Consider the following 26,952-nt stretch of genomic DNA (forward strand, 5'->3'; position numbering starts at 1 on the left):
TTGAGGAAATATTTATATAATATTGACGAGGAGAGTGTATACTGTATTTAAAAATTTCAACAAATTATTATTTCAAATTTAATATTTTTGGACATGTAATTGTACTTTTTTTTTACTTTTGTTGTGTTTATAAACGGTTAAGATGTACGCAAGAAAAATTATTTTGTCTTGAATGTAAAGTTTTTGAAAGAATCTGATTTTTATTTCTATTATTTTTCCTCACTGTGTTTAGGATTCATGTCCTCAGTCAGTCTTCTAAGCCAGTTATCATGTGAATAATATTTATTTTGAAGGGCTTGACTGTGGCTTGATTATATGAAGTGTACTGGTAAATATTGCTACAACAGGATTCTATCCAATTGCTTGTTGCATGTGTTACAGTTTTCTTTAGTATTTGCACGTAGAAGGTTTTGACTAAAATTAACTGTTTGACCAGGATCATTTGCGACTGCATCATGCATGCAGTGCAGACACAAGGTGACAGCTGATGAGATCCGCGGAGAGATTTTTGCTCAGACAATTCCAGTGTGCAAGCGCTGCTCTGACGGCATTGTCCCACAATTTGGCGATGACTACAGACAAGATGCCAGCAAAGGTAACCAACTCCTGATAACTCTTAACTTTTTTTTAATGTGTTATGTATGGACAGGTGGTATTTTTCTTGATGTTACCGTCTAAGCTGGTATATCTTGGGACAGCGGATAAATCGCAGACATCAGCATCCCTGCAATTTGGTGGAATTGTGATATCAAATCCTCAGCGAGTGTCTTAACCTGGATGCATTGTACCTGCACAACCTTGTGGACTCACTTTCTAACCGAGTCCAGGCGGTTATCAAGTCCAGAGGCGGAGTTACACAGTATTAATAATACTGGCAATGATTTCTTCAGGGGGGACTAATTTTTAGTCCAGTGATCTTATGGTCGTCAGTTGGAAAAATGAAGAGGTTTGATGGTAGTTTAAAGTATGAATAGTTGCTCATGTAATGCTTTCAATATTGGTCATACCACTCAGCAATGCTGAGAGGGTCTTCAAAAGTGTTAAAAAAAAAAATAAACTTTTAGGTTATCAATGTCACACCAACTGCTGAACAATGTAGTGTTGGCAAAATCTGATAAGCGGTATGAGCAAGAATTTGAACTCCTGAAGAAAGCTAAAGCTGCCACATACAAAATGCTGCTTTTCTTTGAAAACCACCAGGGCGAACAAGATTAGTTTAGTTGAAAACAATATTTTCTGTAAATTTTTGGCCACATTTGTTTAGTGTTAAACATAACCATGTTTAAAAATTGCACCTTTTTTTGTTTTTTTAAGTTGGCAGCGGTGCTGGTATATTTTGTCAGTTTATTTTAGATATTTTAATTTTTAAAAAAGATACAGTAGCATGAATACTTAAGCTCATTTCTTGTAGAAAGACACACAAAGAAATTTTTGCACCAATGTGACATTTTTCTGTTTCTAATAAAATTATTAGTTTAAAAGTATGTTAAAATAAAAAAAAAATTTAACTCTAAATTGTATTTTTTTTTTTGACAATCTTACAGGTTGTTTCATGTAGGGATATGTTAGTCCGTAACTATTAGAAATTGTATTCCGATTTCAGTTAAGAAAAGAATTTCTTTTTTTAGAGCCTTTTTTGTAAAATTATATTTTGTTTAATGGTGCTGTGAAAATACTTTGAATAGTAAAATCTCATTAAATGTAACTGAAAAAAAAATTAAGGTACTTTTGATGTAATAGTTACAAAATATATAATATCTGAAGGAATCTGAAAATAAACTGAAACCCTCTTAAGTCAAGAAGTTTTTTCTGCTTTAAATGTTTAAACCATTTTGAGCTGGACTTATATATACAATGTATTTTATCTCCTATGAAGTTTTCCTGGTTAAAAAGCTTAAGAATTGAAGTCCCTAGAGTTTTACCACTTATAAGTTTAAACTTCAAAGTGAGGTTCTTAATGATGTTTCGTTATGATTAGATGCACAAATCCCTCACTTAGCACAACTAATGCGTTCTTAAAAATGTTTGTGTTATCCAAAATCGCATATTCTGAAGTATTAGTCTCCATAAATAGCACGGCTAATTTACTTACTGTGTTCCAAAATGTGTAGGACTCGGCGATAAATATGTCACACCATTTATCTTTATAAGCCTACATTTGAATACTTTGTTTGACAAATATGATACAACGTAACAGGAGATACCATAAGTTGACTGGTTAACTTGCCTGCCCGGGCTTGACCTTCAATTTACATCGCGTACCTTTCCGCAAACTTTCTGAAACATCCTTTGCTGGCAGTGAAACCGATATTACTGTCTAGATATTTACATTTTAATTTTTCAAAAATTAAAGTACTCATTCGTGTATCACCACTTGGTTCACATCAATCATGTCAGGGCTGTCTTTTTTTTTTTTTCATTGCACCATTCATTTAACATCCTTTCCATGTGAATCATCTGTTCATTTCTGTTCTGGTATCTAATGTCAAATATATTTCCACTAGTGCAACCAAAAGCATCATACTTATATCAACGTTTGATAAGTCCTTATTGTGTACGATTGTGCGCACAGTTGACTTGAAAACTAAATTGCGACTAACTTAAGTGTTGCCTTCATGACATTCTGCATGCCATAATACTTCTAGTTTTGTCTCAAATACTTGAACATGATGCATTATGCTCTCACTTGGAAGCCATGATTCCACTATGATTCCAACTGCAGGTGCTTACACACGTAGTTCCTGGCTTTGTGTTGTATGTACGAGTTCCCTGCCACTGGCTATACTCAGTTCATCACGGCTTGGTCTGTGGCCAGGCGACTACGGTACGGCACGGCGGCATACGCGTAGACGTAAAAACGTTAGGTCATTTACACTCCATAGCTGCAATTTGCCATAGCTGATGTTTGTACATCAGTCACTAGCATAGTCAGACCTGTGCGTGCATCTCTTCCTCCCTCGTATGGCTAACTGTATACTACGGTACATATGTTGTTTACTGAGTTGAAGTAAACTTCGTGGCATCATGCATGACTTCTTTTTTTGCTTGTGGCAATTTCGTGCTAACTGAAATTTACAGATGTGCTATTCAAGACTGGGGCTAAATTAATTTGCGCAATCTGAAGACATGCTAAGTGAGGGATTGGTGTACTGGGATGCTCAGTAAGTGTGGTCAATGAATTTGTGATTAATTATAATGTTTGAGGAAACATTTGTATGACACTTCTGTGTTGTTTGTAGTTGGTGTTATGAAACCAGACATAGTGTTCTTCGGTGAAGGACTGCCTGAACGCTTCCATGATTGCATGGCAAAGGACAAAGATGAGTGTGATCTTCTCATCGTTGTTGGCTCGTCTCTAAAAGTTCGACCAGTTGCACTTATCCCTAGTAAGTATTGCTTTTTTTGGCCTGATAGTCTATTATGAGCAAGTTTAAACAAATACTTTTTATTAAAGCTTCAAGATATTAAACTTCAAAGATCCTAAAATATTATTTTTTATAATTACAGTATGAATGAAATACAAGAAAATGGTTTAATTCATAAAAACAGCTCACATTAAAAAAAAAGTTAAATCGGGTAAATGTATTTGACTATCCATTAAAACAGCATTAAAATTATTTCTTACTTTGAGTTACTATGTCTTAATTACCTTAATTTAATATATAGCAGTGAAATCAATTTCCTTATGTATGTTTTTTCACTTTATAAACAAATGGTGGTGAGGGGGAATATTAAACAGAAAATTTAGTTTGCAGGATTACCAACCTACATAGTAAAGAACATGGTTACTGAATGAGGGTGTTTTTTGGTACTTTTAACTGCCTACAGATTGTTGGGGGGGGGGGGGGGGGGGGGGGGGGGGGGAATTATGTTCACAAAGGAAACTGACCAACCTCAAAGTTGTACTTTAGGCCATAAAGACAAACAACTGTGCAGCAGCACACCAATATAGGTTCTAAGAGAAACTGTGTGCAGAGAGGAAGGATGTAGAAAAATTATTTGGTGAAAATGATTCTGAGAAAATAAAGAAAAATGAATAAATTTATAATTTTTCGGTGGAGGGAACATCCAAATGTTAGGGTCTGCCTCTTTTCAGTTTAATACGTAAGTTCTTTAGGGGGAAGGGGGGGGGGGGGGTTGTTTAAATTAATATTTCACTGTCTTTTATTCCTTTAATAGTTGACAACTAAAGTGCTGAAAACACATTAACTAATAAAAATACTATTACAATTAATTGAAGGGCTTAGAAAATTAAAGTAATATACTAGATATGTACCAAGGAACTATACTTAGGGCCAATGAAAAATGGTAAATAAAAAAGGCCCATTTCGGTGAATAAAAAGAGTTATTTCGGTGAAAAAAAAATTGTTTACTTAGAAAAAATAACTATTTTGTCATTCTAATTTTATACACATATATATGTTTGATGGAATTATTGTTTTATTTGGTCAAAATTTATCAAAAACAATGTTTTAAAAGTACATGTACATCTAAAATTTAGCACGCTGCATTTGTAATTAAAATTCTCAAGATTACATTTTAAAAAAATCGGAAACTGATAAACGTTAGTGGCTCAAGTCTATTTTGAATATCTCTGAAAATCAGCTATTATATATTTTCTGCAAACTAGTCCCCACCAAAACACTGTACTTATTCAACAGTACAGAGTATTGTTTTTTTTTATTTGTTTACGTTTTTCACCGCCTCAACTATGTGTGCGGTATTTGTTTATGTATATGTTGGCACTCTTGACCAGCATTTATTTTCGTGCATTGCCATGACAGCTACGAAAATAAACAGTTGTCTCGGTTAGGACGCTCAGATACAACAATTAGCATTTTGAAAGTTATGATTTGATTGTCTAATATGGAAGTGACGCTATTTTCTGCACTGCGTTTGGCCGATTCAGAGAAAGGAACAAAGAATGGGTTAAGGCCTATTGATGATGGCGTCACCAGACTCATTTGTGGTCGGCAAAATAATGTGATTTTTGTCGTTTTATGGCCTTCTACATCTCGTAGGAACGTGTGCGACGACGGAGACTGAGTAGGCGTACGTCTGGATGTAATAGTTTTTATACGTGAAATATATGGTTCTAGAGTAACTTGACGCTTAGTTCCAGCACCCGATGCTTGACACCTATCTTTGTTCACCTTGTGCGATGCTCGAAATTTACAGTGTTTTTAACAGTTGATTTGCACATCATGATGCCTTTTTCTTTACTGAACACGTAAAATACTTCGTCGTAATATTCTTTAGCTCTTTCGAAAACACAACTTTCGGCATTTTATACGTTTATCCAGAGTGACCACGGTAATATGACCAACATGCCACAAAAACTTTAACGGAAAACGATCATAGAATGTGAGATACATATCACATCCACTCGGAAATAAAGAACTTAAACTCGACACACACGCACTCGTGAAAATAAAATCATAGAACATTTCGACACTCTTAACTACCAAAGCCATCTGTGATTTGTCCACCAGTAGCTAAAGTGATGATGTTTATTGCCACCCTCTACTCTATGGGTGCTAGAGAAAAACAAAAGCAAAGATGGCGTCTCACATATAACCTCTTGGAATAATAAACGTTTTGTGCAGGTTCCAGAATGATTCAACGTAATTTTTCGCGATAAAAAAGGTAAATTTCGCGCAAATATCGTGATTTCGTCATATTTCGTGGAAAACTACGGATTTCGCGCATCACAGCAAATTTCGTTAAAACGAAATGCAGTATATTAACGTCTTATCACTACCAAGTAAGGTTATTTGTATTACACATCATGTGCAAGTGATTTTTTTAAAATTTCGCGATTTCGTCATTAACGAAATTTGACTACCCCTAACTATACTTTATCATTTTGAAGTAGGCCTGCCTGCATCATTCTAAAAGCCAAGCTGTAGAATAACATTTTGTTTAGTGACTGCAAGGTTCTGTTGCAGTTTGAACTATTCAAAATAAAAGACAATGAAATGGAAACTTAAATTAAATTCAAACAAAAAGTACCTAATGAAGATAAAAAAATATTTTTATAGTAAATATATTGAATGTATTACACTTAAATGTGTATTGTATGCTTTAAGATAATGCTTTGAAAATCATAGACAAAATTCATGACCTGAATGTATTATATGTGTAGTTAAAGTACGTAATTAAAAATAGGTACTTTGGTTTGGAAGTATAATTTGAGAAAAATAGTTATGTGTAAACTTTTGTTACAGGTTCAGTATCTCCAGATGTTCCACAAATTCTCATTAATCGTGAACCACTTCCACATTTTAATTTTGATGTGGAGTTGTTAGGGGACAGTGATGTCATCATAAACCAGTTATGCCACATGTAAGTTAATGGGCTGGGAATGATAATTATTGTTTATTTGTGTGTATTGTCAAAAAATAAAGTGTTACTAAAATATATATTTTGGTTTGCAGGCTTGGTGAAGATTGGAAAGAAATCTGTTGGCAGAAGCCGCTGAATCACGCGAGCCATCTGCGTAGTGTGGCGACTGGTGTGTCGGAGTGGCAGAAACACAGCAGCACGTGTCGCTCCCAGTCTCCGCTGCAGATGTCGTCGAGGGATGGCAGGAGCCACGACCAGTCGGCAGCGGGCATCGAGAGCGAAGCAGACTCGTTGCAGATGTCCATAGATAGTGGCATGAGCGGCTCTGCGGACAGCAGCTGCAGTGCCTTCAAGGAGCGGCACATGTCTGTGGACTCGTCGACACGAGACAGTGGACTGTGTTTATCCCTGGATGGTGCTGTGGATGTGGATGGTAGTGTTCCCGCCGACTGCCTGCAGAAGGACTGTTGCTCGGTGACGCCAGACAGTAGCGTAGTGTCTTCATCGTTGCCGTCCGCCGCGCAGGCAGACTCCACCACGAATGACGACCCTTGCAGCGCACCATCGCGACAGCGCTTGTCTCTGGGCCTGGTGCAGAGTGGTGCTGTCGGCAGTTGTAGCGGTGTGACCAAGGAGCGTCGTATGTCCGTGGACTGTGGGAATCTTTCGTCGAAAGACCAGCAGGACATAGAGGCTTTGCGAGACAGCTGGAGACCCCAAATACGCCAGTCCCTCGCCACCAGACTGCCAGGTGAGTGAAAACGACAGTTATTGGTAGAGTTGGGCAGGCATTTTTGTTATGTACGTGATTTCTGTTTGCTTGTGATTGGTTTCGATTAGTAATGTGTAGTGGTGTGAAAAAATGGTGTAACCATTTTTACGCGAAATAACGCGATAATTGGACTTAAAAACGACATAAAACGAAAATCCGTTTTTTAAACAACTAAGTCTGAAAAACAATATACATCGTAAATCAGCTATATCGGTGAACATGTTTTGACGTTGTAAAATACTATACATATATGCATTCTTTTATTTTTATGAATGCACTAATGTCTTAGCATTTTTAACATTGATAAATGGTTAAATATCACGTTCACTGAGGTAACAACATAAATATTATTCCGTTCTAACGTTCACTTTGTTTTAGCAGAATCGCCAACATACGAGAACACGTAACTCCATGAACGGGACTTAAAACTAATTTCAAAAAGTTAAATATTAAGTCCATTTCCAACTAATTTCGCGCGAGTTAATATACGTTTAGTTTCTTCAAAACGTAACACAATTTCATTGTAATTTTATTTTACCAGCACTTATAGATACTGGTATTTTTATTACAATTTTGGCTTGGTAACGTTGGCTACGCGTAAATACTGGCAGTCCTTTGTCACGTACACACGTTACGTTGCTGCTTCAAAACAATGCCGAAATTAAATCCTACAGCCGAGTCCCGAGCAAAATAATTTAAATGTGAGGGTTTATATGCTTCTAACAAGATTTTATTTGCAAGTGGTGCAATTGTAGAGTTGACCACGAAAGGCGCGACACTGTTGTAAAACGTCAACAGTAAACACCATAATAAAATTTGGTTGACTTGCATAATCCTTTTGGTGAAGGGGGTGAGAGTGATGAAAAAACTCAGCTAGTCAGCAATGGAGGAGCTAGAAAGGTGATCTTAAATACCAGCTACCAGTTTTGTGATCTTGAAGGCTTTTAGAGCGAGGGAAAGTGGACAGAACACAGGAAGTTTTTCTTTTGAATGCTGAATCAGCATGGGGTGGGGGGGGGGGGGGACCTCCAAGAGACTTAGTTAAGTTTTTTCTTCGTGCTTGAAGGCAGCTTCTGACATACACCAGCGATGGGATTTCTATTTGAAACACTTTAAAAATATCTTTATATTTCCTAAAAATATTGTGACTTTGGTAGATAGTATAAAATGTACAATAATTAGTAATTTGTCAGGTTTAATTGTAGAGTAACCAAATTGCTGTGTTTGATTTACGCTAAAATTAAAAATTTTAATTTTTCCTACCGGATTGGGAAATTCAAAAGTGGGCAAATATGCCTGTGTTATTTTTCTATAAGTCTACTTTTAGTTTAAATCATTATCCCTGTCTGCTAGTGAAAAGGGGGACAACTTAAACAACTCTCTTTACGTTCTGACTCTTCCATCTGATTGGGCTAGCGCAGGGTTGCCGTTTTTACGGATTTTATCCGTTTTCACGGATATTTTGGAGTTACGCCGGATTAATGGATAAGCACTTTGAATCACTGATATTTTATGTGATGAACGCACAAACGTAAATATTTACTTACTGCTCCCGCTCCACTTCGTAGATAACATGTCATCAAGCGACACTTCACTTTGCTACGTCGTTTCAGTTTTTCTAAGATGATAACTATTCACGCTTTACCTTTTGTGTCTGGAAGCATTTTTTTATTTCACGGATGAAAGTATACAGTGCATCGTAATATCTATGACAGTTGTTTTAGACACTGTGTTCTGTTTCTCACTTCTGCGCGATGGTGCGTTCGTGCGTGTAACGGAACACGCCCAGTAATATTTGTGCGAAATGATATCTGTGACGGGTGTTTTTATAGTCTGTGTTGTTATACCATGCAATCACGATTTCTATGATGGATTGACGGAGTGTTTACAGTTTTTTGTTAATTTTAAAGTAATTGTTACGTACAAAAAATTCTGCTTGCATCTTTGTGGAGATTGTAATAGAAAGAAATGGAAAGAAAATGCAAGGCATCTCCAGATCGAACGCTGTATAAACAATGTTATAAACGTGAGTGGGAAGTAGAATTAAAGTGGCTGAAACCCGGTAAAACAGTCGCTGTTGTTTAGAAATGCCAATGTTGAATGCATTGTTGCACTGCCACAACAGGACCAAAAATTTGGGGCTAGAATTCAAACCCACTGATGAGCTGAGAAAAAAGCTAGGAACCTGAAGTAGTGAAGCAGATGGAGTGTTGAGCCAAGAAATGCCTGCAAATACGTCATTGTCTGTGTGTATATTTTTTAAGTGATTTTTGTGAGAACCTCATACTGGTATTTAACTCTTTACATGAAAACTTATCAGTATTTTATCTACATTCATTATTATTATTTTAAAGTAGGCCTATGCAACTGGAATGAAGGAAAAGCTGTTTTTTGAAGAAATATGCTGATAATACTTTGTTTTCTCCTGTGTCTTAGCTGTAAAAAAATGTTGGCACGAATGAAGAACCTGTTTACAGAAATTTTCTTTTTACAGGATTTTTTATGGTCTAATACTAATACAGGATTTTATTACAATTCTTGGTGGCATCCCTCGGCTAGCGGCTAGAGCAGGGTGGTGAAGGAAGGAAATGGGAAAGTCGCCTACAATTTTACCAACCATTCACTTGTCAAATGGAGTCTAAAGCGAAGTTAAAAAGACATGTGAATGTTGGTCGCTGGCGATATACTATAGCATTTTACTGGGTGTCTATTGTATATTTCCCTGTTATGCTACATTAAAATATTAGTGTAGATTAGTTATGCATAGGGACTGGAAAATGTCGTCGTTTTGAAAGTGCAAAAAGCGGTGGTTTGAATTCTTAAAAGCGGTGTTTTCATTTCGGTGTTTTCACCAATGTGATTTTTTTGTGGATTCCCAAAATTAACAGTCAAAATTAATATGAACATTATATATTGATACAGAGATACTTGTAAAAACATTCAATGAGGAAATTATTATTTACTTATCGTCATATCTGTACATAATTTTAGCTTCTATATTTGTTAGTAATGCTCTTATCAAAAAAATTCACAGTTTCCTGCTTGTCACAGATCATAAAACACAATACATAATATTTACAGCTGCAAAGTTGAATACATATGTAACACTAAACACATAGACATGGAATACAACTAACACACTAAAACAGTGTTCAACCTTCAAAATAGATTTCACTGAGAATAGCTACATTTTCAGCATTAAGGCGCTGTCGTTGGTCACTTAGAACAGAACTGTTCTTAGAAAAAAATCGTTCGCAGTCTGCATTTGCACATGGCAACCATACACTTTTCAAAGCACCCTTAGAAAATTCTGGATGATTTACAGAAAGAGACAATAATATTGCAATCAAATCCAGTGATGCATCACTTTTGTCTCCTAACTGTTTCTTCACCAAGAACTGAAGCTCTTTATAGCCTTGAAGCAATTGACTTTCATCGCAGTCCTTGAACAATGCCATTTTCTTCAATTTTTTACCAAGATCTTTTGTTACTTCCGTAATTATTAAAATCTGTGCAGGGTCAAAAACACTCAGTTCAGAATAAAGATGACTTGCAGGATCACTTGAAATTAAAGCTAGCAGCTTAGTGTATCCATGTGATGCAGCTTTTACTAAGGCAGATTTAACCTGAGCTTTTGCAACATCTCTCCCACACGACTGCAGTGCTAAACTTGTTTCTTCGCCAAAATTTCCTGCTTCAGCAAGCTGCAAAACTTGCTCAACTTTGCGTAGGTTACCACACAAAATGTTGCTACAAGGATATGATGACCCTTCCAACAACTTCGTCAAGTCAACAATTCCCTTTGCTGTTTCTTTGATGAAGGCAGCCTGCACCTTAACATTAAGGACCTGTTCCTGTGACAAACTTGCCAAATACTGAACTTCAACATTGCTAACTGATGCTATGTCGTCACTCTTCATGAACTCAACAATAGCTTCTATGTAGTCGGATACATAGGCTACAGACTCGTACCACGAACACCATCTCGTGAGGACTGGCATTGGGAACAGTGGAACCCTTCCAGCTTCATATTTATCATCCAGAAATTGCCGGAACAGATGCTTTCTCTTTCGAGTGTTCAGGAACGCACTCTTGATTTTGGAAGTGGCATTTTGAAGTTCAGGAAGGTGCTTTCCCAGAACATTCAAAATCAGATTGAGTTTGTGCGCCCAACACTGAATCACTACAACATTGTCCGACATCAAGTTGGTGTGTCAAAACACTTCCCCATGTATCGGGCTGAGTCTGATACTAAGGCCAGGACACTGTCATAGCTAATGTTATATTTGTTCAAAGAATCAAGAATAGCTCTTGAACAACTTTTTGCATCAGCTGTTTCAAGAATGTGGACATCACCTACTACGATTTCAACTTGGTGACTGGCTTCTATAATCTTGAAGATTATAACGAAAACACACCGACCTTGTTTGTCTGTTGTTTCATCGCAGCATACCGCAAGGTGCTTTCCTTTGACCTTCTCCTTGATGTTTTCTTCCCTTTCCATATTTAATCTGGGAAGGTGCTTTTCTCGCAAAGTCTTTACACAAGGCAATGCGCCAGATCCTGAAAAAAAATTTTTCTCAAAATTAAGACCACCATTAGCATAGTTTACTGGCATAACGATGTACTTCAAGTTAACTGTTGTTGTATATTGGGTCAATTGCAATTTACGATACTGGACATTTGTAGTTCAGGAAAACGTTTTATTTCCTAGGTTAGTAGGTACTACACTCGTTCAGGTATTGAAAACAAAATGAAAAGTTTGTTAGGTTAGGTCAGCTACTTTTAAAAAAAAGTTAATTGTAGTGGGGATGATTGGTTAGTTCAAGTACGTACATTAAAAACAGTCCGGTATCGCAAACTACAATAGACCTGTTATATCTGAATTTTTACTTACCTTCAATAAATTCATTCATGAAGTTCACCATGTGTTCATTGTTAAGTTTCTCAAGTGGTATGTTAGCCTTTACAAATGTTTCTGTGACACGTTTTCCAAGATAATCTGCCGATTTTTTGTCTTTGACAACTTTATTAAAGCATGATGCAACTGATGTTTGTAGTTTTGTAGTCTCTTCTTTTGTTGCTGCTAATGACGCCACGTGTTTTGCCGACTTTAAATGTTTTTCAATCGTGTCTTTTCGATCCCACGAAACTTTCGTGTTGCAAAACTTACACATAACCGTGCTATTATCTGTACAGTAAAACCCCTCCTTCTTATACTGAAATGCTCGATCCCTTGCACTTAATTTATTCCGCATTTTTACTCACTCACTAGTCACTATCCAATTAATAATCTTGTTAACTTGCCGATTTGCCCGTCGGAGTAGAAGCCAAAGTGAACATGACGACAGCAGCAGTTGCACACCAGTGAAAACTATTTTCTTTCAAGTTAATTTTTTTTTTCTTCCGTGGATCCCAAGGAATTAAAAATAAGTGTTTATATCCCCCGCAGTCACCATGTAAATAATTTTTTATCTTTTTTTACCGTCACTTTTTGCCCGATGTATTAAGTAATTTTATTGTTATGTTCTCCGTAATTACGTCCCAAAGTCCCACTCAATGGCGTGTTAATTTTAATCATGAATTTAAGTTACTGGCTAGGAGCGTTATCCGTAGGCCATAGCAGCAAAAAAAATGGCTGCGATGACTGACGAAAGGAATGGTTTACACCGGCGGACTTTTATTTAATTAAAATGAATCAACGTCACGTTAAGTGTTTCATATTAAAGCGAATGTTAGTTAATAAATAGAAAATCGTAAATTACTTAGCAATTATTAGCATCGCAAATTATTATAATACATAATAATAATTAATTATAAGTTTTACCCTTCATGTTTTTTTTTTGGTTAGGACATTTATTTCCTTACATTTTTTATTCAAACGAACATATTGTTTGTGAATTGCGTCGATGCGTGTGACTGCGACTTATTTTTATGATTATGATACTAAATTTATAATAAATAAACCTTTTCGCGCATAGTTTGCTAAAATTCGTAGAAATTTCATTTTTCGCAACAAATGGTATTTTTTGCGTTTTGCACTTAATTTCGCGCGAATTCGTGAAAATTTCGCTATCGCGAAATTTTCTAGTCCCTAGTTATGCATTAGGGGTTTTTTATTCTGTTGGTACATAATTGGACATAACGTATTGTTGAAAAAAAAAGCATATTGTACAAAAAAATTTAAGATTTTTTTCAATATAATTTAATTTTAAAGCCATATTAGACAGTAACGTGACTTCCTAAGCTCCCACATAACACATTACATATTGTGTAACTAATCTTAAACTCACATATTTTATAAAAATTGATCAAGAATTGGAACCAAGATACCTATGTAATCTAAATCAGCATTGAAATTAATGAAATATCTATATTTTGACAACTCCAATGATTTTAACAAAATGCTTGTCTGTGTGGCAGTATAAATAGTCTTCTTATGATTCAATGGTTTTCAGCATTTCCTTTATTGTTTTAAAACTTTTTTTACCACAGTTAGCTAAGTATTTTTAATTGTAATCCAGTGGGGTATGTCAGTAAAAGTTATTGAAAATATTTTTAACATATAATCACTAACAGCTTTAAGCGAATTGTTGAAATGGTTGCTGTATGTATTCTATTTTAATGATCCCATTTGTTAGTTTATCTGGTTAACGTTCCGTACTTTTAGTGTTGTTTGTACCTGGTGTTTTCTTTCATCGTTCCCTCGTCTTACATGTTGGTCGTTGTTGTTTGCTCAGAACACAGTTACTATTTCCTGCACCCGAACCGGTACATCTTCCCCGGTGCAGAGGTGTACTGCGACGCGGACGACGACCGCTCGTCTTGGGTCAGCTGCAGCAGCAGCAGCAGCAGCGACTCTGACAGTCGCCTGTCGAGCGACGAGAGCGGCGACGACTGGGAGGAGTCTCCTCCGGAGCATCGCGGCGCCCAATGATATCCCCTGGCTCGCGTCAGGGACATGCGTCTGTTCAATTGCTAGAGCTGTACGGCTCCACAGTATTCATCATAAATAAACGTGTAATAATTTTTTTTTTTTTTATTCTGCACCCCCATTTCGAGTGTTATGTGGTGCTGGAATAAAATTTTGGCACTGCTGGCATGCAGGCAGGGGTTATTTCCAAATCAAGAAGGTTGTGAGACATTCCTGTCATTGATGGGTTTGCGTGACCTGAATAGGTCAGCATTTTGCAATTTACCTATGAAAGGATTGTCATTTTATATTACACACGCATAGTTTGTATATAGCTTGCAATGTACCGTAAGCAGATGAGATTAATGTGTGTATGTGAATTTTATTAGTCTGTTTGTTCCTGTTGTATGAATATTTCTTGAATTTCAGGAATGTTTGCACTTAAATAAATGTCACATTTTTTGTGTCAAATGTTTTAAGTTAGATGTAGTAAAAGTACTAAACTTTGTTATTTATTTCTTAATTCATTTTATTAAATAATATAAAGGCCTATGCAAGGTAATAAAGTTACATAAAATGTGAAATTGTAGGTAAAATCTGGTTGGTGTATGTGACTGATTTTGGTTGGCAAGTGACTAGGAATTCAAAGATAATCCAGGAAATATTGTAGATTCCAGCAGACATAACGTGGCTGGATAAAGAGAAAACTTTCAGATAAGAGTGAAAACATTTAACTTGAGTAGTCCCTGCTTCATCTTGGAGTTTTGTTCAGTGTTAGATACAGTGAATTTTATAATGCCCTAGAATACCAGCAGTTATGTTAGAGATGCGAGATGTACGAAAATAGGAAGTCAACAAAATATTGTTTTAGCTTGTTTGGTAGTATTCTTCAGTTTAGTGGGAAAAGTCTCAATTTTTTTTTTTGTTGCAAGTATTTTTGAAATTAAACAATTAATGCTTCAAGAATAGCTTCCTAGCACCATTTAAAGCAACAGAATGTGCTGTTTTAAATTACAATAACTTAACCCTTTCTTCTTCGTGCTATAACAAAATGTGTAGAGGAAAATACAATTTTTTTTTGCATCTTAAGGGATGTGTAAATTGTAGGTCATCTTAGAAATAATTGTTTTTTTTTTTGTTTTTTTTTTTTTTCTGTGCATTACCACCAATTGGTCCATTGTTTGGGTATTTGCTGATCTGTGGAGAAGATTTCTATGTACAGTTTCAAAATTTTCACACGTCACTTCATAAATACACAGTGTGTTATCTGTTTTCAAATTCAAGTCATAGAGAACATTTAGGGGTACAACTGTTGACTGCAAACAACTGCACAAAATTAATTATAGTTTAGCCTTCACCTATTCCATCTGACACCTGTCAGGACAACTGGTTTCTTGTTTTAACTCCTCTTTGAATGAGCAAAAACATTTAACCTGAATGGTAAAAATTCTAGTGTTCATAATAGTCATTTGAATGCACTATATTCATTATACTCGGGCCTTGGGAGTGTGAAATACATTCTGACAACATTTATTGACTTTTGACGTTGCAAGTTTGAGTTTGGTTAGTAATTAAGTGCTTCATCTACCTGGGTGCATACGGTGTGCAGAGCGTTAGAAGAAAACTGTGCTATTTGAAAAATTCTCAAGATATCGGAGCAGGGTCTGCTTACGAAAAGCATTTAAGAATATGAGGGGGGAGTAGTTAGTTTCCACATTTCTTTTTTAGCAGTATTTTTCGAAGAGTTTAAATGGCTAAAACAAGTGTTCTCAGAATAATTTTTGGGCATAAAACATCTGGTACGTATTCTTGAAAGCACTCAAGGGACTTGCATTACACCTTTATCTTTATTGCTCCACCCTATACTAATGCTGTGGATACTATAGTTGCCCTAAGCTTGACGAGAATACTGCGGACTGTTTCCGAGCCTTGCACTTACAGATGATACCTCGCTAGATTCACGAGCTAGCATTGCACTTGTCATCCCGCTTCACTAACACAAATACACCTCTGGCTAGTTGGGCTCTTTAAAAAAGTATGTTTCAACTTAATAACAAAGCTGTAATCCAGAAGAAAATATACATATTAAAATGGCTGTACTGTGTGATCAGGTTATTATGATCATAACTTTGTAACAGTGTTTACTACAGCAATAATAGTTTAAGTTACTGTATAGAACAGTGACACTGTGTGGGTGTAATGGTAGCCACGATTTCTTTCACTATGTCTTGTATGATATACTGTAGCGAGGTTTCACTGTAGTAAATATGTACCTAGTTCTAAATTGTTAGAGGCTGTATATAGACGACTTAAATTTTATTAATGGTTTTTTTAGCAGTTATTGGTGCCTAATTCTTAAGACACTTTGTGTCCTCTTAGTTGAATGATAAGTTTTGAGTAGTAGATGTTTGACATAGAGTGATTCTGCACAAAGATTGAGTGTTGGATGCAGTGTTAATGGCATTTTTTGCAAAAGATTATTGATAAACGCTCAGTTACAAAAAATTTGTTATTTATGTGTATAATAAATTTCAGCTTTTGTCATCAGAATCATTACAGTTATATTTTTGTTTTAGCTTTTAATGTGCTATGTTTTAAACAGTGTTTTAGTTACTGGCAGGTTAGGATTGCCAATTAGACTTGTATGACTCTTTTTTTTTTTTCTTCAACCAATGGAACCTCGCTAAACAGTTTCTATACTAATAAATATTAATTGCAATAATGAAAGGATAAGGATATCATTAGTTGTTGCTACAATGAGATTTCACTCGGATAAATATTTTAATTTTTGTAAAGATTTGTTAGTTTTGTAAACGGCATAATATTGCATCTTATCATTCAAGTATTCCAACGCGTTCCAAGTTTGCAAAGGTTGCTGTTATATGGACGTGTTGGGCTCAGCTTTTGTGTTAGCGTTTTTACTGCCAAACGGCCTAACAGCACCATGCTGTACTACTGTTGCTATATTTCAGTCTGTTGTTCTTGGAAGGTGTGTGTGTTCGTTGGTATTGATCATTTTCAAGTGACTTTTTGCCTTCTCTGTCCTTGTCACATATGTAGTGTGTGTATTTTAGTGGAGAATAGCTAAATTTGTAGTATGTAACGTATCTATATGTTTCTAACTATGGTAAGATTTCAACATATAAACTGTCTTTGCTTGACATTCTTATGTACTGTGTACTACTTATGTAATGTATGTCCACATAAATATCTCACACATATATTTGCATTGTGAATATGTATTGGGTGGAGTACAGAAATATTTTTTTACGATATTTATGTCCTGTACTTTGAAAATAGTGCAGTTCAAAGTTTGAGGTGTTGGTTTTTGTGTATTATAGTAATATTAATGAATACACACTGTGTACATAATACAGCTACTGTTAAAAAAGTGTACAGTTTTTTATTTGTAAATATTATATGTGTAACCACTATGCAATAAGTATAGGGAGTGTTTTAAAAAAAATGTTGCGTGGAAAATATGGTCGTATTCAACATTCAATAATTTTGAGAAAAAATTCCTTTATTTAACAGTTGTATTTCTTTTTTTATTTTGTACCTGACTTAAGTATTTGTAAAGCATACAAACATTCAATTTTTTGAAAAATGTGTTAAATTTAGAAAGTAATAATTATAGATTATGGTAAACACTTAATAAAATATTTATTCGTATTAATTTTTATAGTTAGTGAAAATGTGTACATGTGTAAATAATTTTGTGTTGTCATGTGGTGTGAATAATATCTACAAAAGCAATAAGTCTTTGTCATTTGCTTAACAAACTGTGTGCATGATTGTGCATTACAATTTTTCGTACAACCAAAATGTGACTTTTGCTAATGCACTGAAGCTTTCAGCAAGCCTAAACTTGGCATGCAGGGACTGTGTAATACTTCTCATGGAATGCTTCATGTGTGGCTTCGTGGTTGATCTCAGATTGTTGGCTTACATTTTAATTTAGAATTTGATGTTGGTATTGTTTGATAGTAAATACTCTGTAATGGCTATAAGATGGTCACTTTCATCGGTTTGCATGTTTCTTTCCTGTATTAAATTTGTTCCAGATGCTCATTCTGCCAGTCGCCTCGAGTCTTAGAAATCCAGGCAAATCTTCAACTCAACAAATTAAAACCTAGACTTGTAGTTCTCATGTTAGTTCAGGTTGTTAGATTTGGCTTGTGCTTCTCTTACATTTTGTCTTGTAGCCATGAATAAATTTTTCCCTCAAAGCTTGGCCAATGAATTGATATGTCGGATGTGTCTTGGTGTATTTTAGTCAGCATGTCACAGATGGCTACACTGAAACGAAGTGATGTGGAAGAACGTGTTGCTGAATGTTTACTTAGGTCAAATTCCCTTTTCATTTGTCAGACCACTGTTGAGAGCATTCCTTTAAATCGTGCTGCTGCTATTTGGCAGCTGAGGAATAATTTCTTTTTTGCATCTGGTATGGAGGCTATACTTGGTGATAAAGAGAGGAGAGTTCTTGTAGTGATGCTAAGAATTGGCACTCCCAACTTATTTGATGCTAGCCAGTAACCTCATTTCTGTCAATAGAAAAGGGGATGCTGCCATAGTACTATATTTACCTGTGAATGGGTCACACAGTTTATGCTGATTTTTAGTTAAAAAAAATTTAAGTTGACCCTGATCTGAGTTTTTCACTTTGTGTAAAATAATAAAATGTTATAATTGCAGTGTGTTGTTGAGTATGTGCATAAATAACTCCCCTGTGTTTATTTTTTAATGTATATGTCACAAGTAATTAAAAATTGTTTAGTTAAAATATTTAAGCACTGTGTGAAAAGCACCATTATGGCGCCGTTGTGCAATGTCTGTGCCGGTCGCCCAGTTGACACTGGCAAGTGGCTTGCTGTGCTAACGTTTGGCTGTAGGAGGAGAAAAATCTAAAAATAGTGGGCCGTATTCCAGAATGAGCACAAACCGAATCCCAGTAAGGTAACAGAAGGCAACCGTTTTAATAAACTGTGCCCTGCACAAGGCTGTAAACTGGTTCTAACACATTCTAGTTGACGTTTTGGCAACCATCAATACATTTGCTACTGCAAAAATCCTAGAGATAGCAGCAGTGTCACTTGAATTAAATGATGTTTTTTCTACTTTTCTCAAGTACTTTTTAAGTTCTAATTATTTTTTTATGACTATTAAAATGTAAATATTTATTCTAGGATAGTTTCGCTACCATAAAGTTTCATTTGGCACACCAATATGTACTTCCCTTGATATTCATGAAATTTAATAGATAAGAGTTAGTGGTGCCAGACGCGAGTCCGCCATATAGACAAAATCAACAAAAAATGTTAGCTCTGCGCATACACGGAATTTGGGCAACAGATAGGACACCAAAATCCATTCCCAAAAAATAAGAAACTGGCTGTGTCCTATCATGCATTAGGAATACGTTTAGGGGACAGGTGTAGCATATTCAACACGTAAACCTTATTTTTATGATTGGAATACTGGCCTAAGTAATATATAACTTCCAGCAAATTATCAGCTGTGTTAATTCAGTTGTGGTCACTGTGTGAATTTCAAAATAGTAGGCAAAGATGAAGGTGGTGAATTTTAGCTTGCACGTCCAGTATTGGAAGTAACCATAGAGTATGTAGGAAGGACGTTACACTGAGTGGATGTATTTACTGTTTGTGCCATCTTTAGTTGTGGAACGCCATCTCATTCTGAAATATCTTAAAACTGTTTCATACTTTCTTCCTAATACAACATGATGCAAAATAAATTGTTGTAGGTTTATGCACGTTGGTTTTTCATTTAGAAATCTTTCTTGGCAGGAATAACAAAACCTCACACTACATTTGTTTGAACCTAGTTCTTGGTATTTATATAAGTTTATGCTTATAATCTCTTAAAAAATAATGTATGTATTAAACTAAAGTGAGTTTTTACTTTTTTTGGTTAAGTGCAGAAATGCATAATGGGCTTGTTGTACATCAAAACCGCTACCCAAAGTGGCAATAATGAACCAACCATCTATTATACTAACAACAGCAGCACATTACCCATTCAAAAAGGGATTTTGTTTTTATAAGTAGAAGTTTGTTTTTGTGTGTGAAATTTTTCAGAGATGTGTTACGGAATAAAGGTTCAGTCTCTCACAGCATGTTGGTTATTTCATTTTTTTTGTTATATTGCTTTGCTTGAAGGGCTAGTACTATAAATTTATATTTTACTGTTTTCAAAAACTTTGTTATTAGATAGTTATTCAGTGGTATATAATAGTGGTAAAAAGGTTTGAATATTTATGCAACATTTTATAGCCAGCAAATAGAACTCTTGTGTGTATCTGGTGACAAAATTTGGGGTGAAACATAATTAGAGCTATCAAAATAGATCTGCAGAAATTGGTAATAGTTAAGACAAAATGATGATATAACCAATATTTTGCGTGACACCGAGCCGTAAGGCTTGTGCAACAGCATTGTTGTTTCTCCTGGTATGATGGTTGCTGCGTCCATTTCATTGCAGGCCGGCGGCCAACATGATTCTCCACATGGCAGTTATCATGGGGGAAATGATTGACAGCAGTGGTTGTTATTTTCAGTTGATGCATGTAAATAACAGGCATGATGTTTTGTTGGAACTGTAGGTTTTGAATGATTTCACGAGTAGCTTAATGTGTACAGTTGAAATAGTAAGAAGCAATTGTATTTAAGGAAATGAATGATGTATATTTCAGTGTTGTAAAGTTTATTTTTTTATTTGTGTGTTGAAAAATCTCTACAGATGGAATGTTTTTGGTGTGATGCTGATGCCATTGGAAGGCAAGAAGACATAAATTTGCTTGCTAGCATATAATAGTTAATAATTTTTAACAGTGTACATGCTGTATGCTGTATTGGCAAACTATAGTATGTAGTAGTAGCTTTCTTACTGCAGTCTTTACTTCACCTTTGCACTCTTTTAAGGAAGTGTTTTGAACAAAATTCAATGTAGTGTGTGGTGCATTTGCATTTGTTTTAAAGTGTGTGTGCGCATTTGTGAGTTTAGTGTTAAAACAAAAAAAAAATTGTATTTTGATTCATTCTTAATGCTGTTTGATTATTGTGTTTATATACTTTTCAAGAAGAAATTTAATTAAATTTTACAAGTTACATACATGTAGTTCTTTTATTTTCCATTGGCCTGATAAATATGTTTATTGTGAAACCATGCTTTTAACACTTCAGAGATCCTTAAAAAAAAATAAAGCAGAGAAATTATTTATAAAGAAACAAGTTTACCTTGTTTAAGCAATACTTGTTGGTACCTAAAAAAATCAGGTTTTAAAATGGAGGGTGTAATGTTTGCTAGTTGACCTTAAGTGATGGTATGGATTTGGCTGAAAATATATTGTCAGCCAGGTCATCAGAAATCAGCATAGAGGAAAGGAAATGGGAGTTCTCTGAAAGGTTCGTCACAATTCACTCAGCGAGGAATCGGGGTTCACGCCCCTGCCAGGATTAGAATCCAGATGACCGTTGCTGTCGATATCTAGTAGATTGGTGATACTGGCATTTAGATACTGGAAAAATTATTTCATTAGAACAATGTTAAGTTATAATGAGCATGTGGTTATACACAACTTCTGATCTCATTATCTTAAACTATTTTAATGTACCTATTATTTAACCACAAGTGAGGACTTAAGTTTCTTGTTTGTGCAGTGGAGCGTAGATTATTCGAATCTCGGGTCAACCGAATGTGTTCCAGAAGGCAAAATTATTTTTTTGTGTTGCTGTGTTTATGTGTTCCTGTGTGTACTGCAATTTGTTTACATTCTAGTACAAAATATGTACATATTTGTGTTTATTATTATTATTGTTTCAATGTGGTCATATAACCCTAATATGTTTTTTTCTTCCAAAAATGATTGGTTATCCAAAATAATGTTTATCAGAACACCCCCAGTTATTTATTAGTTTGGATAATCAATGCTCCACTGTAGATTAATGTAAACAGCTGTGGTTGCAATGTATCTTTAATCTATAAAAAAAATAATATGGTAAGAAAATTAGCTTTACTGAAATCAACCAATATAAAATCTTGTGCTTAGTATGCACAGAGTTCAGTTAAGTTAGGATAAGTGGTTGCATTTCCTTGTAAAATTTGCTAATGAATTGAATGCAATATAAATAAAATAAGCTTTTGTGACTTAGGTTAAATTAAAATGACACTTGAAACTAGGCCACATTTTCTTTAATAATAGTTTGACTGTTTAGTGCGAGCTGTTGGCTTGATTGCATCTTATGGCTGGTGAGCAAAGGGTCCTGGGTTTGATATGGCTCGCCACTGCATAGCTATCCCATCTATAGCCCCTCTCATTCTTAGTTTGCATTTCAATGGGCAATTTCTCTTTCCAATGCACGACATCTGCCATTAGCGCTGTCATTGTTTTGGTGTGCTCTGTTGCCAGATGCACATTGTAGAGCACAATCGTTTTCCAAACATCATCATAGTGCAATATAAAAGTTTATAAATGTACTCACAAATTTTATAATTCTAAGGAGAATTCGGAAAAGAGAATTTTCTAGATATTTTCCTGCTTTTCCATCAAAATTGTCTAATAATATTCACTTGTAAGGAAACACAACTGAAGATTAATATCTTGTTTTCAACAGTTTTATGAAAATTTTATTTCTTTTAAAATTACTAATTTTTCCTCTGTTTGAGCTTAGAACATAAGTAATGGAATGCCTTGTTATAGGGACCAACTGCTACAAATAGTTTCTCCTGTAAAGTAATATTGTGTGTTTTTTTATATTTGTATGTATGTATGTATGTGTATATATATATATATATATATATAATTTTTTCCCCAGAATGTATGTAACTGCAATAACACTGTCAAAACTATTTTATGGTCTTAAAACTTAATAGGTATCGATAGTGTACAAAATAATACTTTTAATGTTAGAGCCAAGTAGTATCAATCTGGCAACAGTGCACCATTTGCTGTGCATCGCAATCTAAGCTTGATAGAGACTTCAGTTACGTCCCCAGGGGTTGAAAACATGTCAATCAAGTCATTATCATTACTGTTGAAACTTATCCATGTTTGCATTAAAGGAGCTGGTGACATAAGAGAAACAAATTTTACATGTGACAATGTATCAAGCACTCAACCTGAGGAATGTAGAGAAAACACCTGAGCTCTGCATGCTTCCTAGAAGCGAAGATGTAGAGAGACGTATATTTGGCTTGATGGAGTGACATAGATGACACCATATCCGTGGCACCAGTGGCACACAATACACTGCTTTTAGTACTCAGCAAGTACTCACGGTGCTGTTTTGTCGTTTGTGTGTAGAATAACTGTGCATACTTTAGAAACTTTTGTTTCTATATTCATTCTAACTGAGGGGGATCATTTCAGTGTTAAAAGTAAAAAAAAAAGTGTGATGTGTTTGAGCCAGAAATCAACGGGACCAAAATGAAGTAAGCAACAACTGATCTGGACCAGTGGCATTAAATCCATCCCCAGCCTACTATACACCTTATTCTGATGATCTTAAATATTGAAAATGTATTTTCTTCTCTTTCAAGAATATCATTTTAATAATGGGACAAACTTATTTCTTTAAGATATTCAACTTAGCCATGTGATACAGAGCACAACCCTTTGGTATCTGAAAAATTTTAAAACAGACAATAATCAAGGCTCGAAATTTACATGGTTCTCGCTATTTAAGAGTTGCCTGAAAAACATTAGCTTTAATTTTATCGACAACAAATTATCACTACGTATTAACTGATCACTTTGTATATGATTAACTTTTAAAGTCAATAAGATCCACGAACATTTGTCTCCCGTAAAGTTCATAGTGAAAAAGTTCCTTGAACAGTTAAAATTGTTTTAGGTGCTGTTGAAGAAGCCTGGAACTTAAGCATATCTTCAACAAAAAGAACTCCAATAATTGTGTGAAAATAATATTCAAACAATTTGTAAATTAATATTTGCAATAAAAGTTTGTTCAATATTTATGGTCTTTTGAGAAAATGTTTTATCGTGTATCAGAAAAAGGTTTTTTTTAGCAAAAATGAACTATTGTAGCAAATTTTTGACGTGACGTCTAATAGATCGATGAACGCCGGCTGCACGCACGAAAAAGGAAGACTCATTGTCCCGTTACGCTCATTGTACGCTTGTGCCACATCTATCTCTCTTCCACTCGATTGGAACAACCATCGATTTGACTTTTTTGAGGCACATTAAACTTGAAACACTCCCATTAGTTTCCTACTTTTCCTATCATCGTCCTATCCTTAACAGAATAACACAGATTGGAAGAAGTTAAATAGCAAACATGTATAAAAGTTATAGTTAAAATAATCTGTTCGTTAAAGTAATAAACATATTTGAATTAATGAGTGCAAATAAAAGTAAATTTATCAATTAAATTGTAAATTTCATTTCACTCCTTTGTATCCATACAAAATAGTGATAATTCAATAAAAATGATTCAATTTTATTCATAAAAGTAGGCAATCATTTCATCAATGTTTTGTTATGATGTCACGTTAACTTATCTTCCGTAAACCGACTACAGACAACCAATTTTTTTTTACCTCAGAATTTTGAAAAATATACGTAATATAACATCTATTTTTTTCAGGTGTCATTGATGTAAGGTATCTATGAAGCACACATTGTGATCTGTGACAATGCCTCTGTTTTTTTAGTTTTCTGTCTTCTTCATGATGCCTTACAGGGCCGGGCAACCGCCCACGGCCCCGCGCAAGCCCTTTTGTTGCTGACGCATCTGTAGTATAAATATTTCAATAGATAAATCAGCAAAACAACTGTCAATAAAAGTTCCAGGTTGGATAAATATATTGGTTTTTTTTATTTAAGAGTTTATTTTTAATTTTACAGGGGAGGGCCCCTCCAAAATATTAGGGCACTCCAAAGTTTATGCCCACCACAGCTGCCATTTACAGTACCAATATACTTTTGATTTTTATATGAATGTAATTAATTTATCTTAAAGAATAAGGTTCAAAGGGCACAGTAGTAGACTTGAAAACAAAAGTTGATTAAAAAAATTACATAAAAAATTGTACGTATTAGCAATTCCAGTTTGTTCCCCATAACCATTCTCTAGGACTGGGCAGGCCACAACTCTGGCCCTTTTCATTTTCATTTTAATTTTCCATGATTTCTAGTTATCTTTGAAAAATTCTTAATAGTTTAAAAAAAAAACTCGCCATCTGCATCTGTCTGTCTGTTTGCTTCTTCTAAACTACATAATGGATTTTGATGAGTTTTTTGCCATCATTTAGAGAATTTCTTCTGGAAGGTATGTTTGTTTATTACATTCATATTTAGTTTAAAGATACTTGAGAATTCTGAATGTTTATTTTAAAAAATAGTCGTAAACTGACGCTTTCAGGGCACTGTCGCGGTCTACACTGACAAACATGATTGATTCATCAAATTTATGTACTACAGAAGTGCAGGTCTTAAAAAGGCCTAGAAAAAAGTTTGTGATAGCATATGTCTTACATTTTAAGGCTGATGCACAATAGAAATTTATCTTTCAAATTTTATTAAAAAAAATGAGTTATTTATAAAGCTATTTTGACTGCCAATTTAGATTTAAAAAAAATTGATTTTTACACCACACCATATGTAATCCATTCAATTGTGCTTTTTAGTGCAATATTATTTAATAGCTAATTAATTGTTGGGATCAATATTTCTCAACTTCGTCATGAGTGACCTCTAAACAAAACCTGTTTGCGTTCTCTCATGAGAAAAAAACTGTCAACATTGTTTACAAAGAGTTATGGGTAATATGTGTTAGTATGTATATAATTTTTGAAAACATCAGGCACTTATGAGAACTTAAAATTTTATATAAGTACTTATTAAATCTAAAAAAAATGCCACGTTAGTAGATCACAGCCATGCAAGCCAGTTGCTAGTATGAACACAGGAAGGGGGGGGGGGGGGGGGGGGGAATAATTAAATGGTTATTTCAGTTGAGATCTTGTGATTATAACAAATACTGTAGAGGGAGAATACAGGACAGCTCTATACTAATAGCACAGCCGCGCGGGCGAAGAGAGTCAGCGCTGCTACCTAACGGCTCGGCGTGATAACAGCACCTAGGCTAATAAACAGATTCTTTTGAAAAAAATTGTGTTGACCCTCGTATTCTTTGCGGCCATGCAGATGTAAATTTATTTGCTGAAAAGTTAGTTGCTTTCGATGTAAAAAATAGTTAACAATGAACAGCATATTTTCAAGGAAAATTGAAGTAAAAATTTTCAAAGCATTCTATTGCTAATCATCGTTCAATTAGGGAATTATCTAATGAATTAATTAAATTATCCAAATTTTTTAGCCACTAAATACTATTGATTTGCTATCGTTCAACAGCCTATTGGTTAAAAGTTTTTTTATGAATATGTGCAATATAATGAGTACAGTTGTTCATATAGTGTATAATACGTATATAATAATTATATGTACAGTTAACAGAGATTTGAGCACGATATTATGAAATTAAATAACATGGACATTTAAATAATATTGAAAATTAAAGGGAGATGAAAAAATACATAATTTCAGTAGGTATGAAATAAATATGTAGAAGTACATAGCGTTTGACACAATGTAAATAAACAATATAATCCTTAAATTAGAACTTAAAATTGCACCATCTTAAGCTACCATAAATATTAAATATGTATTAATACCTCGTTACTTAAAAATAATAATATTTAAATAAATGCATTATTACAATGGTACCAGAGCTAGAACAAGTTTTACAAGATTCACTTCCATTGTAAATGAAAAAGGCAAATAATATACAAGAGACGAATATGCTTGTAAAATTTTATCCAGCTGTACCTAAATAGGTAGCAAGAACTTTATTTCCCCGATCATACCTTATAACCA

General features: G+C 34.7%; 1 protein-coding gene across 1 annotated transcript in view; it reads left to right on the forward strand.

The window, feature by feature from the left end:
• The window catches only part of LOC134528041 (NAD-dependent protein deacetylase sirtuin-1), a 42,072-nt gene extending 20,908 nt beyond the window's left edge, over positions 1-21,164 (forward strand). The window contains exons 7-11 of the mRNA XM_063361238.1: positions 437-595; positions 3,240-3,386; positions 6,228-6,345; positions 6,438-7,096; positions 13,858-21,164. Of these exons, the coding sequence (XP_063217308.1) occupies positions 437-595; positions 3,240-3,386; positions 6,228-6,345; positions 6,438-7,096; positions 13,858-14,054 (1,280 nt within the window). The 3' untranslated portion in view covers positions 14,055-21,164. The remainder of the gene's footprint in view (positions 1-436; positions 596-3,239; positions 3,387-6,227; positions 6,346-6,437; positions 7,097-13,857) is intronic.
• Positions 21,165-26,952: the final 5,788 nt, after the last annotated feature.

The sequence above is a fragment of the Bacillus rossius genome, chromosome 1 (assembly GCF_032445375.1).
Source record: "Bacillus rossius redtenbacheri isolate Brsri chromosome 1, Brsri_v3, whole genome shotgun sequence".
In the NCBI taxonomy this organism is placed as follows: Eukaryota; Metazoa; Arthropoda; class Insecta; order Phasmatodea; family Bacillidae; genus Bacillus; species Bacillus rossius.